This window comes from Apodemus sylvaticus, chromosome 3 (genome assembly GCF_947179515.1).
Source record: "Apodemus sylvaticus chromosome 3, mApoSyl1.1, whole genome shotgun sequence".
Taxonomy (NCBI): Eukaryota; Metazoa; Chordata; class Mammalia; order Rodentia; family Muridae; genus Apodemus; species Apodemus sylvaticus.
Genome location: NC_067474.1, coordinates 33,147,024 through 33,166,949, shown reverse-complemented (window position 1 = coordinate 33,166,949; position 19,926 = coordinate 33,147,024). Strand labels below are relative to the sequence as shown.

The following is a 19,926-nucleotide window of genomic DNA, read 5'->3' as shown; positions in this document are numbered from 1 at the left end:
AGTCATTCTTTGGTATATATACCTGTATTTTCAATTTGCACTGAAGGAATTCAAGTATAGAGAGGTCACAGGGATTATCGTCTAGCTCTGTGTCCGTCAAGCGTGTACAACCCGCTGTTCATATTTAGTTATGTAGGGTGTCTCAAAAGGATGGTGCTTGTCTTTTATATGGAGAGTGGCTTCAGTGTTGTTCCAACCTTTTCACCTGCTGCGATATTCTTACAAAATAGTGTGAATGTCCTCACTCCATTTCCTTTAAGGGACTTCTAGAGCCTTTTTGTGTTGATGTCTATCATAGCTTATTCCTGACTAGTAGAATCAATTCAGATATCTTTTTAAGACATGGACATTACTTGTTCCTTTAAGATGAAGATGCCAAATAGTATTTCCCCACCCCTTTTGAGGAGATGGGTGCTGGGTATTGTCACAGATACCTATAGATAGGAAGCAAACACTTCACTATTGGACTCATTGCTAATATTCCATCCTTTTAGTTTAGGACTCTTGACATCAGTTTTGTTATTGGAATTGTGGTGACGAATGTGGAGCTCCATCTGCTCCCCAGTCACCACCAAGGCACATACAACAGTGAACTTTGTTGCTTCTGTAGCTGATGCTGGTGCAGAGCATTGAAGCTCTTGAACTATGAGCTCAGTACACCTCTTTTCTCTAGGAAGTTACTCAGCCTTATACTCCATTTCAGTATGGAAAGCAAACTAATATACCTGTACTTCAAAGCTTCTGAAATCACTAAAGATGTGTGTTTTGTATGTGTGTGTGTGTGCGCGCGTGCGTGTGTGTCCACATACACACACGTGTGTGTGTGTTGTAAATTCACTTGTTAGCAATATTAGAGAACTGGCATATGCCATATAGCTGTTCTAAATTCCAAGCTATGGATTCTGGAATACATTGTCTCCATGGGTTTCAGATAATGGATGTGGGCCAATACTATGGAGTCCAGAGAAAGGATAATTCCTCAACAGAGGTAGTATTTTACATAAAGGTTTTTTTTTTTTCCTTCTTGAGTAAGAAGATTCATTTGAGAAGTTTAGTTGCCATAAATATTTATTATGTATTACACTGAGAAGATGAGACAGTGAAGAGTAGACTGAAAAGAGTGGATGACCTGCTAGCATGACCAAAATTTCTCTATATAAAAGGGGACTGATATTCTTAATTAATTGCCTTATAACATTTGTTAAGGGTAAATGTGATAATAAATCAAAAATATCTATCATAGTTCTTGGAAAGTGCTATTTAAGAAAAATACTATAGTATGAAGTGACTTTTTCTAATAAATAATTACTTATTAATAAAAGATAAGTGTGATATAGATCAGACAATTGGATTCTGTTGCTTTGTTATACTTTTTTCACTTACTGAGAATTATAAATACTGAGAAAACGTCAAAGAAATGTATGGAAAGTCCTAGCCTTTACTGGGGTTAAGCCCACATGAAACTATAGTAAATTACCAGTCAGGAAACTGGCTCTGATACAAATTTGGCGCTTGCCGCTGTAAGCCGACCGGCCTACTTGCTTTGTGCTTGAGTGCTTAATTTCTTCAGAAGTGTGGCTCATTTAACTACCATTATATCAGATACAGAGCTGGGCCATTCGTACAGAATGGCCTCACGTCTTCACCTGTATCACCATACCCACCCTAAAATGGCTCACCTATAAGGAAATTGCACAAAAAAAAAATATATTTTTCATCTGGTAGTTTTTAAAAGTAGTAAAGTGGTAACATGATCTATTTGTGTTCAGATAACGAAATATTCAAGACTGTGTGACTTATAAAAAAAGATATTTTAATTCTAGCACTTAGGAGGCAGAGACAGGCTGTCCCTGTGAGTTCATGGCCAGCCTTATCTATATAGTGAATTCCAGGCCAGCATGGTACATGTAGTGGGTACCCTGTCAAGGGGCTTTGGGGAGAATGAAAGAAGAGAAGGATTAGAAAGAGATTTAGTTTACGACTTTAGTTCAGTACTTTGTAATCTAGGCGTTCACAATCATTCTGTTCCTCTGGACCTGTGGTGAAGACCTCATGTTGGACGTTATCATGGCTGGAATATATATATGAAAGACAAAGATCGTGTGGTGGGGCAGGAAGTCAGAACGACTGGGAGGAAGATTTAATGTTTTATAATAGCTCACCCTTTTAGGAGCTGACGTGGTATCCTGTGAGAACTACCTCAGTCCTTCCAAAGGCAGCAGTTCTAATGGCCTAATTACTTCTCTGTAAAAAAATAAATGTTTTATATATGTACTCAAACCATAACAAAGTTATAACAAGTGGAATTCTAGTATACTAGTATTTCTACTTTTTTTCTGCTTTATTTGAAAGAATTGTTACCCCCAAAATCTTAGTGTATAAAAGTGATTAAAGATGTTTATTAAGCCAAATCAAGCTGGAGGCAGTTATGACATGCCTGGAGACCTAACTACTTGGATGAGGACCACATAGGATCTCTTCAGTCTAGAACTTGAGGGTCTGAACAGCTTAGGTAGATACTATGAAGTCCTCATATATCTCTTCCTCCTACTGTATTTAAAGTTTTCCAGTGACATCTTCTATATGGGATATTTGTTACAGCCAGCAAACCATTATGAATAAATTGTTATGACCAAAATGTTCACACACACACACACACACACACACACACACACACACACACACACACACACACACGCGCGCGCGCGCGCCAAACTAATTTAATAATGAAGAAAAGTGACAATGAGTTATAAACATATATGACCAGAAACTGTGGAACAGTATCACTTTGAAAGCAGTATCCGATAGAAACACTGGATAGAAATGTACGATTTCATTTCATTTCTTGTCACATACTAGTTATGTAGGTTCTGAGAAACGCATATTGTCCTTTCAGTTATGTAGTTGAGTCTCTTGAATTGTAAGAAATTAGGAATAAAGATTCAGTCCACATTGTGTTCAGGTCTTCAGTGCAGTGTGGTCATAGCTTTGACCTCATTTGGGTTGAGGAGTGAGATCAGTTGAATGTATGATAGTCTGATGGAAAGCAGTCCCATCATTTTCTATCTATTTTCTTAGCTTTGCTGTGCATTTCCACCAACAAGGAATGACAGTTGTTCTCCATTCATACAAGCATTTCTATTTAAGCAGTTACATTTTTCAACCTTCTCACCTAAAGACATTTTTTTTTTTTATCTATACCTAAGTCATTTTATTTCTGTAAAAACCTTGGTATATGCCTTGATGGTACATGCCTATAATCCCAAACACTTAGTGGGATTGCAATTTCCAGACCTGCCTGGACTAAAATCAAGCAAACCAACAACAAAACCAATAAATACCAACTCCTAATATTTTGCTTTCTTATAGAACTCCATTATGATCTTGACTGAACTTAAGGCCCTTCATTCTGCCAATGTGTTATAATATTGTATTATAAAAATAATTATAATTATATATATTATAATATAATATATAATATAATAGTTATAATAATGTATTATAAATAATTATATTTTATTCTCATTTCTGGTTATTTACTCTGTGTGTTCTAAACAATCTCCTTTATATGTGAGTTTTACTCTTTACTTTTCAGTGTTTTTGATTTTCTAGCCTTAATTGCCAAATATCATCAGCAATATTGAATTATATTAGTGATTAGTGATTATGATCATCCTTACTATGTTCATTAGTATTTTATTGAATACTTTTTTTAAGTAATATTAAAAATAGTCATATTGCTTTTATCCTTTGCTCAATTACCATGATATAGTTCCATAATTTGCTACTATTGAATTCACTTTGATTATGCATCATGATGTGTATGATTTGGGGATAATGTTTTGTGTGGGTTGGAAAGCTCTATTTTTCCTAATAGAATATAACATTCGAATAATGTAAGAATTATCTATAAAGCTTAAAAAAGACTTTGCAAACCCTGCCTACTCCTTGTGTTTGAGGAAAATATTTCTTCCATTGCCTTTCCATTTCAACTCTAATTGTTTATTTAAAATTTCATTCATTTGCTTAACATTCTGACTGATTGTGATTAAGTTCTGAGTATTTTGGTATTCTTTGCAAACCTTGCCGTGGTTTTTCATACTTTCCTATTCATAAAGTCATTAGGTAGTATGTTTAAAATTCAGCTTTCCAGATAGTTCCTTATACATTTTTTCAAAAACAAAAAAAAAAAATCAAAAAAGCTGGGCTACTCTAAGCATCTTCCTTTTAGGTCGCTCGTCAGGTAGCAGTGCAGTAGCGCAGACTGCTGAAGCTGCTCCTGCTGCCCTCAGCCACCTGCTAGCCAGGAGGAAGAGGGTGCCAATGCAAAACCTAACAAGGCAGACATTCATAGTAAAGAAACTGGCTCTGTGCACACCCAGGACGTGGTTGAGGCTAGACCCTGCAGCATAGCTGGGTTTCCAGGGCCGCTTGAGAGTTCACTTGCAGGATGTGGCAACTGTTTGAGAGGGGTGTGTGAGGTCCATACAGTATGCCACTGGTGAGACAGGCCTGTAAACCCCACTCATGCCCTGGCTCCCCTGCATAGACTTGATGACTGTAAACTCTCTCAAAGCTTGTCACCCAGGCCAGCAGTCTCAGACACAATAACATTTACCTTGCCACAATCAATCCACCACATAGATGGAGCCCATGGCTTGTTTCAGGGACACTCCATGTTACTAGAACATCTTAAGTAGACATTCTTGGAAACAGTACAGAGAGGATTCTTCCAAGTTTCTGGGAACGTGTAGAAACTTTTGGTTCATCAAGTAGCAACCTCACTTACTGTCTTGTCAATGTAAGTCTCCCTTCTATAGCACCACAAATATACTGCAGATCTCACAACTGTTGTAGCAACTGTCAGGAAGTCTCAGGGGTAGGTTATGTCTTATGTACATGTAGAATGGAAGCGGAGTTTGGTTGTGTGTTTGCAATCCCAGCAACTCAGGTGGCAAGGCAAGAGGATGTCAAGTTTAAGGAAAAAAAGGGTAAAATGGACTGTTGGATTTTTTTATTTTTAGTCCCCTGTGGTACTGTCATAAGAATTAATACAATCATGTATGACTGGACAAAATAATGAAAGTTTTTTGTTTATTTTGTTTTGACACTAGCTACCACTTACATATAAAATAGGATATTTAAAGTTGGTAATTTGGAGGGAAAACATTTTTTTTCCTAATGTTGGGGTTGCTTTACTGGAGGTAATGTTATTAGTATATACACTTAAATTTTTATCATTTTCCAACTAATTTTAAAATTCTAAAAATTTTTATTATTTTCTCACTTTATTCCTAAAAATTGATTCCAAAGATATCTCATGTTATTTTATGTTCTTCAATATCTGGTACATTACTCAGTTTGAGTAGGCATTGAAGATGTCTAGTAAATAGATTAAGTAATTGAGTCATAGGTCATTTTGATATTTTTCCCTTGTAGTTAATGGAGAATCATCATCTGTCCTAGCTGATACTACTTCAGCCATGGGGACTTCACTACCATCTGAAGACACCACCTCGACTTCCAATTGCACTAGCACCGCAACGCAAGAGCCTCCTGTACAGGAACCCCCAGCATCCTCAGAACACAGTGAATGTATTCCCTCTGCCAGTGCAGAAGTGGGACCAGAAGCTCGGAGCCTCATAGACCCTGACTCTGATTCTAGAAATAGTTCTGTTTTTGACAAAGTGAGGCAGCCAGAAGGGTGTGTCGAACCTCTGCGGCCACAGTCTGGAAACACCAACACAGAATCTTTGCCATCAGGGTATGTCAAGAAAATATTTTTAATGTATGTCTTCCATTTAAGTAGAAATTTTCTGATGAGGTGTGACTATTGGATATTTATATGAAATGTTTTCTGTTTTTTAAAAAAAAATTAAGGTAGAGACTGGAGAGGTGGCTCAGCAGTTAAAAGTACAAGTTCTTACAGAGCGCTCAAATTTCATTCCTGCATGCATGACACAAGTTTAGAAGTTCACCTCCAGGATACCAGGTCGCTGGCCTCTGTGGGCATCTGCACTATGTGCATACATGTACACATACCCATACACTAACACACATATACACCTAATTAAAAATAATAAAAAAAAATCATAAAATTTAACTTTTAAGTGGTAACATTCATACAATTTATTTGCTCCAGTGAAACTACATTTTAGAGTTAAGAACAGTTAATTATCTGGTCGAAATATGTGTTGTTTGAAATGAACAAACCAGATGTGAATATGTAAGACCTTTTGATTTTGCTTTCATTTTCTATAGTAGTGAACATAACTCACGTGTCATAACTGCAGTTCTCTAGTTCTTTGTGTGATCTGCACCCCTGATAGTAGCTAGCCATCCATTCCCAAGGATTCTATTATAAACGTGGATTTTTCTTTCTTTTTTTTTAATTTATTGATATATTTATTTACATTTCAAATGATTTCCCCTTTTCTGGACCCCCACTCCCCGAAAGTCCCATCAGTCCCCTTTCCTCCCCCTGTTTTCCCATCCAACCCTTCCCACTTCCCTGTTCTGATTTTGCTCTATACTGCTTCACTGAGTCTTTCCAGAACAAGGGGCCACTCCTCCGTTCTTCTTGTACCTCATTTGATGTGTGGATTATGTTTTGGGTATTCCAGTTTTCTAGGTTAATATCCACTTATTAGTGAGTGCATACCATGATTCATCTTTTGAGTCTGGCTTACCTCACTTAGTATGATGTTCTCCAGCTTCATCCATTTGCCTAAGAATTTCATGAATTCATTGTTTCTAATGGCTGAATAGTACTCCATTGTGTAGATATACCACATTTTTTGCATCCACTCTTCTGTTGAGGGATACCTGGGTTCTTTCCAACTTCTGGCAATCATAAATAGGGCTGCTATGAACATCCTAATCTCTTTTAAGTTTCTTTGTATGAATATTTTAATTCCAAATGCTTTTCTTTAAAGAATGATTCTTCATCTTTATTTAAATATTGGTTACTCCTTATGTATTATATCTTTTTGTTACTTATGATATCTATATTAATTATTCATTCATTTTGTCTACCTTTAAGATACAAGCTTAGACTTGATACCATGTATATACAACATAGTTTGAAAGTGCACTGATAAAAACATGACACTTGTCTTAATGTTACTATTCTATTGTAAACATCACCATGACCAAGACCACTTATAAAAGAAAGCATTCAGTTGCGGGCTTCTGTACAGGTTCAGAGGGTTGACCTATGACCGTCATGGTTGGGAGCATGGCAGTAGTCAGATATTGTCCAGGAGCAGTGGTGAGAGCTCACGTCTGATAGACAAGCAGTGGGCAGAAAAGGCATGAACCTGAACCTGATTGGAGCTTTTCAGACCTGCCACCACCAGTGGCACACCTTCTCCAACAAGGCCACACCTCCTAGTCATTAAAACAGTTCACTGCAAACCAAGCATCCACATCCATGAGACTATGGGGGCCATTCTCATTCGGATCACCACAGCACCTTTCAGTACAGCCTAGAGTAATCAGCACCCTGACCTGTAGCCCTTGCAAGCACCCTAGAGGGCTCTCTTGTTATCTTACTTGATTGCTCCTCACAGTATTGTGCTCTGCTCTGCCTTTTCTTGCTTTTGAAGCTGTTTCTCTCTCAGTGCCTTTTACTGGCTCGTCTGGTTTCATCACTGTGTAATTGTGCTTTCAGACTGGGCTCTCTGCTTGTGCTTCCCTAGTAGATCTTACTGTTTTAGTTATTGAGCCTTTATGTGTAGGAAGGAACTTGCTCTGACCTTGGTCTGCTGCCTTCTGCACAGTCCTTTGTATTTCGTGCAGACACTACCCTCCACCTCTCCTTCAGAAGTCTTTGTCTCTTGTCTCCAGTCTTTGGAAGTTTACTCATCATGTTGCCCAAGTTGACCTCAAACCCGAGCCCTCGGGCCTTAGCTTCCCAAGAGGAGGCTACAGCATATTAGTAATGTGGCCTGTGCCTCTGTCTGGAGGAGAGGCAGCGGGGGCATTAGCATTGCTGTCTTAGGGAAGTGAGAAAGAACAGCCGAAGGTCTGAGATTATTCACTATGTTTGTAACATAGTTCATCTTTCTTAAGCTAAACTGTTTGCAACATAAAACAGGGAAGACCACATTTGAATGTTTTCTTTACAATTTTCTACATCTATGTATTGCATCTAGGCCAAACTAATAAACTGCTAAGTAGTAAATCATTTTATATTTCTGGGCCAGGAGGCAAAATTAAGAATATTATTCAGTTACTGACTTAAAGATAAAATGCCTACCCTGGCTCAACTGTTCTGCCTGGGGTAGAACACTGCATACTATGAGAGAGCTCCTGATCATAAGGAAACCTGGCTGTTTTCACTGTTTGTCCTGAGCATTTAGATCCTACGTGCCCTTTTGTCCTCCGGTCAACGGTTCCAAGGGGAGGCAGCTTGCTAAGCTGTCATTTTAGGGATAAGAGTCTACCAGTGGAACCTGAGCCAGCTGCAGACCAGAGTGGGTGCTCAGCAATGGAGCAGAAGGTACCAGGGGTGGATGGGGCAATGAAGGGTGCCTTGGCTTCGTCTGCATCACTCACATTGATCGGCTGCTATCATGCACCCTATACCCATCAAGTTCTAGGAGAGAAAGATGGCATGGTGGGTAAATACACACGCCTGTCTGCAGAAGCACACGTACAAATAAATAAACATTAAAAAATGTTTTTGGAGGGGAGAGGGGTTAGAGAACAGGTTCAGTGGTTATGAGCACTTGTGTCCTTCCAGAGGACAAAAGTTAGTTTTTATCACCCATATCAGGGATCTCCCAACCACCTATATAACTCCAGCTTCAGGCCATGAACATATTCTTCTGGCTATTTTGGGTACTTGCACCACATGTGCATATACACACACATACACACACACACACACACACACAGAGAGAGAGAGAGAGAGAGAGAGAGAGAGAGAGAGAGAGAGAGAGCCTCAAACAACATGCATTTAAATAAACAATAATAAAATTAAAAAATAATAAAATCTGGGGGAGCAGGTAATAGAACTGTCGATCTATACATAATTGAGTAGTCACAGTTACTTACTCTGGGGACTTTGAGCACTTAGAAGACTTTGCCTAAACAGCTAACCTCTGCATTAAGAAGCTTCTCTGACCAAAGTTGAGAACAGCACAAACTTATGCATGTAAATACAAATGTTAGTAGACAACATGACCTTTCGCAAACAGCATCAACGGGTTCTGCCCTTGCACCTATAGCTACCCTAGCCATGGGGTTTGACCAGGTTTATAGTACCAGCCATGAATTCTCTCCAGTAAAACATGCCTCAAATCCAATCACGCTGATTACCCCATAACTAGTCTAACCACTGTCTGACCATTTTGCCTGGCAGGTCAGTATTATAGCATGCAGGGTCTGGTGCTGGATGACACTGTCAGTGTCTTTTCTCTTTAAGCAGCCTGTTTAACACTCACCAGCACTATGAAAGCTATTAGGCTGATGCTTATATTTTTAAAGTGTTCCCCCCCCCCCATATCATATTGAGAAAAAAGCAGAGAAGAATAAATGGGGAACTAATGAAAGAAAATCAAAGTAGGGAAAACAAGAGATTGAGAGGCTTTTGGGAAAAGATAAATTTGGGATGTTCGTTCAAAGGAAATATGAAAATGAAGAGTGGGCTAGATGTGCATAGCAAGGCCCTGTGTGCACAAAGATGGCAGAACTGTCAGGAGCAGCACCACCGCATGTCTTTAAGGATGCTTATGCTGAAAACTTTTTAGATGTATAATTTAGTGACTCAGGGTTCTATGCTGCAGTTCTTTAACTCTTGGTTGTTTTTCTTTTCTGCTAATTTGGAAGACTGTACTGGTAAATAAAACATTTAACTATTTAGCTATTTTATGCTCCCTTTCTTAACTATAATTATTTAGTTTCCAGTTCTGCTATAAATAAGCAATAATTAAGAAACCAAAATACCTTATATAGTTTTCATGTGTGTGTATGTATGTTTATATGTGTGGGCCTTCTGAAGTAAAGCCTGCTTGTAATGTTACTGATTCTAGAACATTTTTGGATTTCCTGAACTTCTGTTTTTTATTTCTATTTTTGTACTTTTTTTTGCAGGTGGGAACAGAGAAAAGACCCTCATGGTAGAACCTATTATGTGGATCATAATACTCGAACTACTACATGGGAAAGACCACAACCTTTGCCTCCAGGGTAATGCAACATTCTTATGTGCTTTTAGTTATATTTTTTATTGTGTGTAAGTTTTAAATTTATTTGATATACTATCATGAATAATAATTTTAAAATAATCTCTTTATAATTCTTGGATAGCAGTTTTAGTAAAACAAACTTTATATTATAGTTCTCAATCTATGGATTAAGTGCATAGTGAACCTTATTTAAAATGAACCTTAGGATGTGCTGTTTTGAAATATCACATCTTTGTTTTCCAGTGATAAGTTCTCAATACCATAGGCACAAATACTGGGCTCTTCCTTAAATTTTCACAGTGATCTGAAGAACCAGGCATTCAAGTGCCAGAGACTGAAGGAAATATAGTCCAAGCATAGGGAGAGTGTTTGGGTTCGATTCAGTACAATGCAGTATGTAAAAAATTATTTTAAAAAGCAAAGGCATCAGTTTATATTGACCTTGAGATTGTGTAATAATTGAAACTTAATTTAATAAGTTTTTGCTTATTTAAAACTATTTATAATTTTTGATATGTAATATGAGCTTATATTTAACAAAGTTTGTAGATCTTAATTTTGGACTAGTCTAATACCTCTTACATACCTTAAATCTCATGAAATATAATAATACATATCATTATTTATGGAGAATCGCACATGTTTTCTGTTGAACCCCATTAATTTTTTTAGTGGTAAGTATTCCATTAAAGAATTGCAAATTAGTTCCTGGAAAGATTCTTTTTTTTTTCTTTTATTTTTTATTTTTTATTTCATTTGATATATTTTTTATTTACATTTCAAATGATTTCCCCTTTTCTGGTCCCCCACTCCCCGAAAGTCACATAAGCCCCCTTCCCTCCTCCTCTTCTCCCACCCACCCCTTCCCATTTCCCTGTTCTGGTTTTGCCTTATACTGCTACACTGAGTCTTTCCAGAACCAGGGCCACTCCTCCGTTCTTGTACCTCATTTGATGTGTGGATTATGTTTTGGGTATTCCAGTGAATACCCAAGTACTAATAAGTAAAATACTTATTAGTGAGTGCATAACATGATTGATCTTTTGAGACTTGGTTACCTCACTTAATATGATGTTCTCCAGCTCCATCCATTTGCCTAAGAAATTTCATGAATTCATTGTTTCTAATGGCTGAATAGTACTCCATTGTGTAGATATACCACATTTTTTGCATCCATTCTTCTGTTGAGGGATACCTGGGTTCTTTCTAGTTTCTGGCTATTATAAATAGGGCTGCTATGAACATAGTGGAACATATATCCTTATTACATGCTGGGGAATCTTCTGGGTATATGCCCAGGAGTGGTATAGCAGGATCTTTTGGAAGTGACGTGCCCAGTTTTCTGAGGAACCGCCAGACTGATTTCCAGAGTAGTTGTACCAATTTGCAACCCCACCAGCAGTGGAGGAGTGTTCCTCTTTCTCCACATCCTCGCCAACACCTGCTGTCTCCTGAGTTTTTAATCTTAGCCATTCTGACTGGTGTAAGGTGAAATCTCAGGATTGTTTTGATTTGCATTTCCCTGATGAAGTTGAGAATGTCAAAACAGGCTTAGTAGATCCCAAGTCTTGCAAAATTCCAAGCAATGAACAGAACGTGGATTCTGAGTAGAATTCTTGTTGGTAAGAGATACAGAACAGGGCATCTGGTCTTCTGAAGTTACAGGAATGGCTCGTGTGGTGACACACATGGTACACATGGGACCAGAAGCTCACTGGTTTGACTCTCTCTATAAGGCCTTTGAAGGTCTCTGGGAAATGAAACTGAAATGGGGAATATTTTTCTTCTGTGGACATGTCTGAAAGCTGCTTTTCAAGAAGAAACAAGGTATAAATCTGTCTGTGATAGAAGAGTAAGGTAGTTTAGGAAAGATGAATGCTTCATAGATTCACATGCTGTGTTGAATAGTAAAAAATAACCAGACTTGATGACATATTCCTGTAATCTTAGCATTTGGGAGGGATATAGGCAGGAGAATTGTGAGTTGAAAGGCATTTGGACCCATAGAGGAGACAAGACTATTGTGGTCTCTATAGCTTTACCATGTCTCAAAAGACCAAGACTAAATAGGTCTTTTGATGCAGGATAATAGGAAAATATCCTTTTGATAATAGGATGCAGCTAAATAGGTAGATAGAGAACTTGCTTAAGTAGCTCAATGGCCTGTCTTCCATCCCTGGTAATGCCAATAGATAAACAAGTAAATATATGTATGTGTTAATTATCAGGAGATTACTCATTACTTTGTTTTTATTGCTTATTTATCATAGTTGGGAAAGAAGAGTTGATGATCGTGGAAGAGTTTATTATGTGGATCATAACACCAGAACAACAACCTGGCAGCGACCTACCATGGAATCTGTTCGAAATTTTGAACAGTGGCAGTCTCAGCGGAATCAACTACAGGGAGCTATGCAACAATTCAACCAACGATACCTCTATTCGGTAATTAGCAAACTGCAAGGTGTTAATGTCATGTTTTTCTTTCTTTGGTGACTTTCTAAAATACGTAGACTACATTTCAAGGGTTTGTTTGCTTCATTCTATTTTGGTTATCTTTAATACTATTTCTAGTATGTATAAATATATAAACATTCCTGAAATGTTTGGGCTTTGAGAATTTTAGATTTTGGACATGTATGCTCATCCTGTATATAGTAAATAAGAAAGTTTGTACTGTGAGATATGTTTTGTTTCTGTGTAGGACTTTGTGTGCATGAGAATTTGGAAACAAAAGATTAGGTATTAGGTATGTGTCAAAAACACTTTCTGCTGTCCTCTTAAATGGATGCAATTTAGTTACCAACAGAACCCCAGACCTGAGATAAGAACTTAGCATTCTCTGGTTTATAGTGCTATCAAGCTGCTGAGTTCTGTCTTTTAGTGCATCCTCTTACCTGGAACTTACCTGCACCTTCTGTCATCACACATCTTACCTGCCCATCTGTTGTCATGCGCCTTACCCGCACCTTCTGTTGTCATGCACCTTACCCGCACCTTCTGTTGTCATGCACCTTACCCACACCTTCTGTTGTCATGCGCCTTACCCACACCTTCTGTTGTCATGCGCCTTACCCACACCTTCTGTTGTCATGCGCCTTACCTGCACCTTCTGTTGTCATGGGCCTCACCTGCACCTTCTGTTGTCATGCACCTTACCTGCACCTTCTGTTGTCATGCCCCTCACCTGCACCTTCTGTTGTCATGCACCTTACCTGCCCCTTCTGTTGTCATGCACCTTACCTGCACCTTCTGTTATCATGCCAGTCACCTGCACCTTCTGTTGTCATGCCCCTCACCTGCACCTTCTGTTGTCATGCACCTCACCTGCACCTTCTGTTGTCATGCACCTTACCCGCACCTTCTGTTGTCATGCACCTTACCCACACCTTCTGTTATCATGCGCCTTACCCGCACCTTCTGTTGTCATGCACCTTACCCGCACCTTCTGTTGTCATGCCCCTCACCTGCACCTTCTGTTGTCATGCGCCTCACCTGCACCTTCTGTTGTCATGCACCTCACCCGCACCTTCTGTTGTCATGCACCTTACCCGCACCTTTTGTTGTCATGCGCCTTACCCGCACCTTCTGTTGTCATGCACCTTACCCGCACCTTCTGTTGTCATGCGCCTTACCCGCACCTTCTGTTGTCATGCACCTTACCCGCACCTTCTGTTGTCATGCGCCTTACCTGCCCCTTCTGTTGTCATGCGCCTTACCCGCACCTTCTGTTGTCATGCGCCTTACCCGCACCTTCTGTTGTCATGCGCCTTACCCGCCCCTTCTGTTGTCATGCGCCTTACCCGCCCCTTCTGTTGTCATGCGCCTTACCCGCACCTTCTGTTGTCATGCGCCTTACCCGCACCTTCTGTTGTCATGCGCCTTACCCGCACCTTCTGTTGTCATGCGCCTTACCCGCACCTTCTGTTGTCATGCGCCTTACCTGCCCCTTCTGTTGTCATGCGCCTTACCCGCCCCTTCTGTTGTCATGCGCCGTACCCGCACCTTCTGTTGTCATGCGCCTTACCCGCACCTTCTGTTGTCATGCACCTTACCCGCACCTTCTGTTGTCATGCGCCTTACCCGCACCTTCTGTTGTCATGCGCCTTACCCGCCCCTTCTGTTGTCATGCGCCTTACCTGCCCCTTCTGTTGTCATGCGCCTTACCTGCCCCTTCTGTTGTCATGCGCCTTACCTGCCCCTTCTGTTGTCATGCACCTCATCTGCACCTTCTGTTGTCATGCACCTTACCTGCACCTTCTGTTGTCATGCACCTTACCTGCCCCTTCTGTTGTCATGCACCTTACCTGCACCTTCTGTTGTCATGCACCTTACCTGCACCTTCTGTTGTCATGCGCCTCATCTGTACCTTCTGTTGTCATGCACCTTACCTGCACCTTCTGTTGTCATGCACCTTACCTGCCCCTTCTGTTGTCATGCACCTTACCTGCACCTTCTGTTGTCATGCACCTCACCTGCACCTTCTGTTGTCATGCACCTTACCCGCACCTTCTGTTGTCATGTGCCTTACCCGCACCTTCTGTTGTCATGCACCTTACCTGCCCCTTCTGTTGTCATGCGCCTTACCTGCCCCTTCTGTTGTCATGCACCTTACCTACCCCTTCTGTTGTCATGCGCCTCATCTGCACCTTCTGTTGTCATGCGCCTCATCTGCACCTTCTGTTGTCATGCACCTTACCTGCACCTTCTGTTGTCATGCACCTTACCTGCACCTTCTGTTGTCATGCACCTTACCTGCACCTTCTGTTGTCATGCACCTTACCCGCACCTTCTGTTGTCATGCGCCTTACCCGCACCTTCTGTTGTCATGCGCCTCACCTGCACCTTCTGTTGTCATGCGCCTCACCTGCACCTTCTGTTGTCATGCATCTTGCCTCAGGTTTTTTTTAACTGAAAGAGCTGCTGCACTTGGTCTGATTTCCAGAGTCTCTGCCATAAAAGAGAAGGGTAAATTGAAAGGGAGAGCTTTCCTACAGACAGCTCTGATCTTAGCAAGCTGCTGCACATTTGTTTCTCAAAGGATACCCTCCTCAGGGCCTTCTGTTTCTACCTCAGAGGGCAGAACTGGTCACATTTTACTAATCCACAGCCAGTGCACTAAGTCGCATGATACACATGGACGCATTGGTACCCCAAACAAAACTAGTGGTTTGATTATCAAGAGAAACAAGATAAAGATGAGTAATGAATACAGTTAGCACTGTCTGTGACAGTAATATCAAATATTCATCAAGGTATACATTTATTACCGTTGAATATATAGTTATTTTGCAGAATAGTTATGTTATAATAATTTTCTATTTTGAGCAAATATTACTGTCTCATTTAAATGGCATAATGCTCTAAGAGGAGATCTTCACTCATCTCCTCTTACTCCTTAGAAGTACCAGAAAATCAAATATTAATACTAGCACATTATTTCCAAATCATTTATCATAAATCATTAATAATTATATTAGCTAATGCCTGCTTTTACTTCATAATATTTTTGGAACATTGTGTGTTGAAATTGCTGTATTCATATTTGTCATATATTTTTTAAAAACTAAGATATGGCTGTTAAATTGCTCAGTATATTAATATATTCCTGGCTAAAAATGTTATCTTATTTCTCTCCCCAACCTCTTTTTCAACCAGGCTTCAATGTTAGCTGCAGAAAATGACCCATATGGACCCTTACCACCAGGCTGGGGTAAGCTGAGGTGATAGTGAAAAAGACATGTAGGAGGTAATAGGTATCAAATTGTTATTAAATGTCATACTTTGTTTTAGAAAAAAGAGTGGATTCGACAGACAGAGTTTACTTTGTGAATCATAATACAAAAACAACCCAGTGGGAAGATCCAAGAACTCAAGGGTATGTGTGCACTACAGTCTTAAGTCATCATGCAGGATAGATGCATGGCTAGAGTCAGCGGGCTGTAAGTACCTACAACATACTCACTTATGACTGTGATTTTTGTCTTTTAGCTTACCAAATGAAGAACCCTTGCCAGAAGGCTGGGAAATTAGGTATACTCGGGAAGGTGTTAGGTACTTTGTTGATCATAACACAAGAACAACAACATTCAAAGATCCACGCAATGGGAAGTCGTCAGTGTAAGTGGAAATCTGAACTGTAATTTAGACAGGTTTAGTCTTGAATGTAGCCCCAGATTTAGAAACAACTTGTTTTTCATTCAAGAAAACACATACACAGGTAATACCCAACTGTAACTTTTTGCTCTATATCATTCCAGAATTAGTTTATGGTATGTCATTCCTTAATTAAAAAAACATATAATTATTACATAATTTTATATAGTAAACAATACCATATATGTGTGTAAATAGTTACTGCATGCCAAAGATTGTTCTAAGCATTTTAAATATTTAGCTCATTTTTTAGCTTCCAATAACTTTTGAAAGAGTTTATTATTATTTTCCTGTTTATTTTTTTCTACTAACTAGGTCCTTTTTTCCCCTGTAAGAAATAATAAGCCATTTATTCTCTTAAAATAAACAATATATAGTTTGCTTGTTCATTAGTGCATACGTTACACAATATTGTCACTTCTTCCATGTTACTTGGAAATAATGCTTTCATTGTCTAGAAGAATGTCAGGTCCCTGTTAAGCAATAGTACATGTTCTTGGATGAGTCAACTCCCTTCAGTGTGACAACAGAGGACAGCATTTTGTGTTCACTCTGGCATGAAATGCTCTATTCCCATCTGTTAAACTTTCTCGCAGGAGAAGCATTCTGAGCTGTGTCTTATATCTGACTCTTCTCTCACTGTCTAGTTAAGTCACATGATCTGCATATAACTTGCTCCAAGGAATCTAATTTTGCCTTGCTTTGTCTTTGTACAGGTCAGGGTTAAGACTAGGGACAGACCATGCCTACCCCAAAGTTCCTTTATTTAGAATCTCTGACTTCCTCAGCTTTAAGAATTATCAAAGGTTCTTTAAAGGAGTCTGTCGTAGACGTCAGGACTTGAGTAAACTAAAGGCTGATTGATAAACCTGTCTAAATTGTGGTCTCACTCTGTACACTTGTGCAGCTACTGTGGCAACCTTCATGACGCAGGCCACCATTATCCTAGCAAATAGACCTGTACTTACTGCCAGCAGATAACTTTCCTCAGCCATATGATGATCTAGTGCTCTGATTCATACTGACTATTACAGTTGTATTTGTTTTGTTTCTCTTTAGGACTAAAGGTGGTCCACAGATCGCTTATGAGCGCAGCTTCAGGTGGAAACTTGCTCACTTCCGTTACTTGTGCCAGGTACTACAGTGGTAAATAGATCTCACTTATAATCATTAGCTGATCATTATATAATACACATGCTGTGACTTACATGATATGATGTTCTTGTTTTTAGTCTAATGCACTACCCAGTCATGTAAAGATCAATGTGTCCCGACAGACATTATTTGAAGATTCCTTCCAACAGGTAAAGATATTATTAGAATGAAACAGTGTTTTTGTCTCATTTTATTCTGAATGTCTCAAAAGAGTTAAGATCTTTAAGCATTTATACTAGTCCTCATTCCCTGAGTGACTATATTAATAATTATATTAAATTGTTATGTGGGCCAGAGGCATACATGGAGGCAAATCATTCATATACCTAAAATAAACAGAAACTTCACAACATAATAAGTTATGACTGTTGACCAATTAGGGACTTTTGTTGTTGTTGTTGCTTTCCTTTCCTCATCACAGCATCTCTGTGATGGCCATTTGATATTAGATAGCCAAGATGTGTAATATAATCTTAAGAGATATCCTCCTGGAGCCCAGTTGTGACTGCTATATCTACAAAATCCCTTACCTAAGACTCAACACTGCAGAAGGGGACAGTGCTTCATTGCCTCCCATCGTCTCCATCTCATAGATAAGGGCAGAACACTGACAGTCCTTCCACCAAAAATTTTGGGTAGCTGGGTGTCATATCACGTACCTTTAACATCAGCATTCTAGAGGAAGAGACAGGTAAATTCTTGGCCATGTAAGGCCACATAGCCAAAGTCTTTTCTTTAAAACTATGAAGTAAAGAAAGAGGCAGGGACGGGGGAAGAGGGGTAAAGAAAAGAAAGGAACAGAAAAAAGAAAAGAAAAATTTAGGTGTATTCTTACTAAAATGAAATTTAAACAGCATTTGGAACAAGTCTGTCTTAATATTTACTTTGTTAGAATTTTATTGCTTCAAACAGTTAAGCTTGTGAAAATCAAGTTTTAACAAATCAAATCAAATTGGTAGATTGTGTAATCCTTTGGCTGTTCCATGAGTAACTCTTGTGTTCATTCTGACCTCTAGGTTTCACAGCCATGATCAACATGAGCATGTTGTTTAGAATAACCCTGCCTTCCTCCCCAACAGACGACTATTTGTAACCATTTACGATCCCTCGTCGGTTTCCTAGCCCCGTCCTCTACGTCTCCCATACTGGAGCATAGCTGCCTGGCCTGGACTGCTGGCTTTGTCTAGAGTAGTGCTTTAATATCACAGTTACTCAGGAGACACTGAGTGATTGAGCACGGGATGTAACTCCGTTCTGGAGTCATGTGCAGAATATTTTTAAAAACAATAATATCTTTTTTTTTAATGATGAAGTGGAGAATTTTTTATGACCTTTCACGGTCTTCCAATGCAATGACTATAACATTCTTTATACTTAAAATATGTTTCATTAAGTTTTAATTATTTCTTTTATTCTTGAAATTAAAATAAAGTTAGATCATTTCCCCCTTCCATTTCTTCCCCCCCACACTCTTCCATATACCCCTCCTGACTCCATTTCAAATTCATGGCCTGTTTTTTGCACTAATTGTTCCATAGGTGTATGTGATATATATTTATATCCCTAATACATAAACACGGTGTAATCTCTTTTTCCGTATAGTGTCACTAGAATGTCTATGTTGTTATGGCTTGCCATCTGGTATTAGCTAACCAGTTGGTGTGAGCTTCCTTAGGGATTATGACTTCTGACCTCAGCACCCCTTACTCACCTTTAGTTCTTTATATGGGATGAGGCCTTGGGGACTTCCTTCCCCTGTCCATCTTAGAGTGTTCCTTGGTGTTCTCTGTGTTCTTACTCATGGTTGGGCAGTCATGCTGCTGAGGCTTTATGGGGGTAGCTTCTAACATGCTTAGGAGGAACCATCTCACACCAAACTCCCCAAGTCTCTGGCTCTTAAAACCTTCCTGCCCCTTTTCTGCAATGTTCTCTGAGTCTTACTTATGGGAGATGCTTGGAGATCTATCAGCTGAGGCTGGGCTCCATAACTATATTTTAATATAAGACATATTGGCTCTCTAAAACCAAATAGTCAACCATAAAAACATGTACATACTAGTAACATTATATAGAAGAAACAGAAGAAACATATAAAAGGAACACACACACACATACACACTTAACAAGAATTACTGACAAAGAGGCCCTAAATTTGAAAAGAAACCAGGTGGGTTATATGGGAGCGTGTGGAGGGAGGAAATGATGTAACTATATTACAATCTCTTATATTTGGTGGTTTTCTGTATTCTCTTATAAGACAAGTATATCTCTATATTTAGTTGTTTTCTATAATGGTTATAAAACAAACCATCCTTTGATGAGGGATGAAAATTACACATCTGTGGGTATAACAACAAATATTTAGAATATAGTTAGAGATGATGCTGGTTTAGTAAAGTGGTGGTTATAGGCTCTCTTTCAA

The 19,926-nt window shown here is 39.2% G+C and overlaps 1 protein-coding gene and 1 long non-coding RNA gene across 32 annotated transcripts in view; one reads left to right on the top strand and one right to left on the bottom strand.

The window, feature by feature from the left end:
• The window catches only part of Wwp1 (WW domain containing E3 ubiquitin protein ligase 1), a 101,019-nt gene that overhangs the window by 51,038 nt on the left and 30,055 nt on the right, over positions 1 to 19,926 (top strand). For 2 of the 3 annotated variants that reach the window (XM_052176130.1, XM_052176132.1), the window contains 8 exons: positions 5,440 to 5,764; positions 10,099 to 10,194; positions 12,464 to 12,638; positions 15,852 to 15,906; positions 15,987 to 16,071; positions 16,185 to 16,313; positions 17,409 to 17,484; positions 17,582 to 17,653. In XM_052176130.1, coding sequence (XP_052032090.1) covers positions 5,440 to 5,764; positions 10,099 to 10,194; positions 12,464 to 12,638; positions 15,852 to 15,906; positions 15,987 to 16,071; positions 16,185 to 16,313; positions 17,409 to 17,484; positions 17,582 to 17,653 — 1,013 coding nt within the window. The remainder of the gene's footprint in view (positions 1 to 5,439; positions 5,765 to 10,098; positions 10,195 to 12,463; positions 12,639 to 15,851; positions 15,907 to 15,986; positions 16,072 to 16,184; positions 16,314 to 17,408; positions 17,485 to 17,581; positions 17,654 to 19,926) is intronic. The other variant, XM_052176131.1, reaches the window with a different exon arrangement.
• Positions 12,651 to 15,498, bottom strand: LOC127680582 (uncharacterized). Of its 29 annotated transcripts, XR_007976999.1 has the most exons (4): positions 15,005 to 15,498; positions 14,916 to 14,948; positions 14,221 to 14,663; positions 12,651 to 14,136 (listed from the first exon to the last, which is right to left on the bottom strand). It is a non-coding gene; the product is annotated as an uncharacterized LOC127680582 (long non-coding RNA). The 29 variants fall into 29 exon arrangements; XR_007976972.1 differs by having other exon boundaries at positions 12,651 to 13,442; positions 13,499 to 14,136; positions 14,221 to 15,498; XR_007976979.1 differs by having other exon boundaries at positions 12,651 to 13,414; positions 13,639 to 14,136; positions 14,221 to 15,498.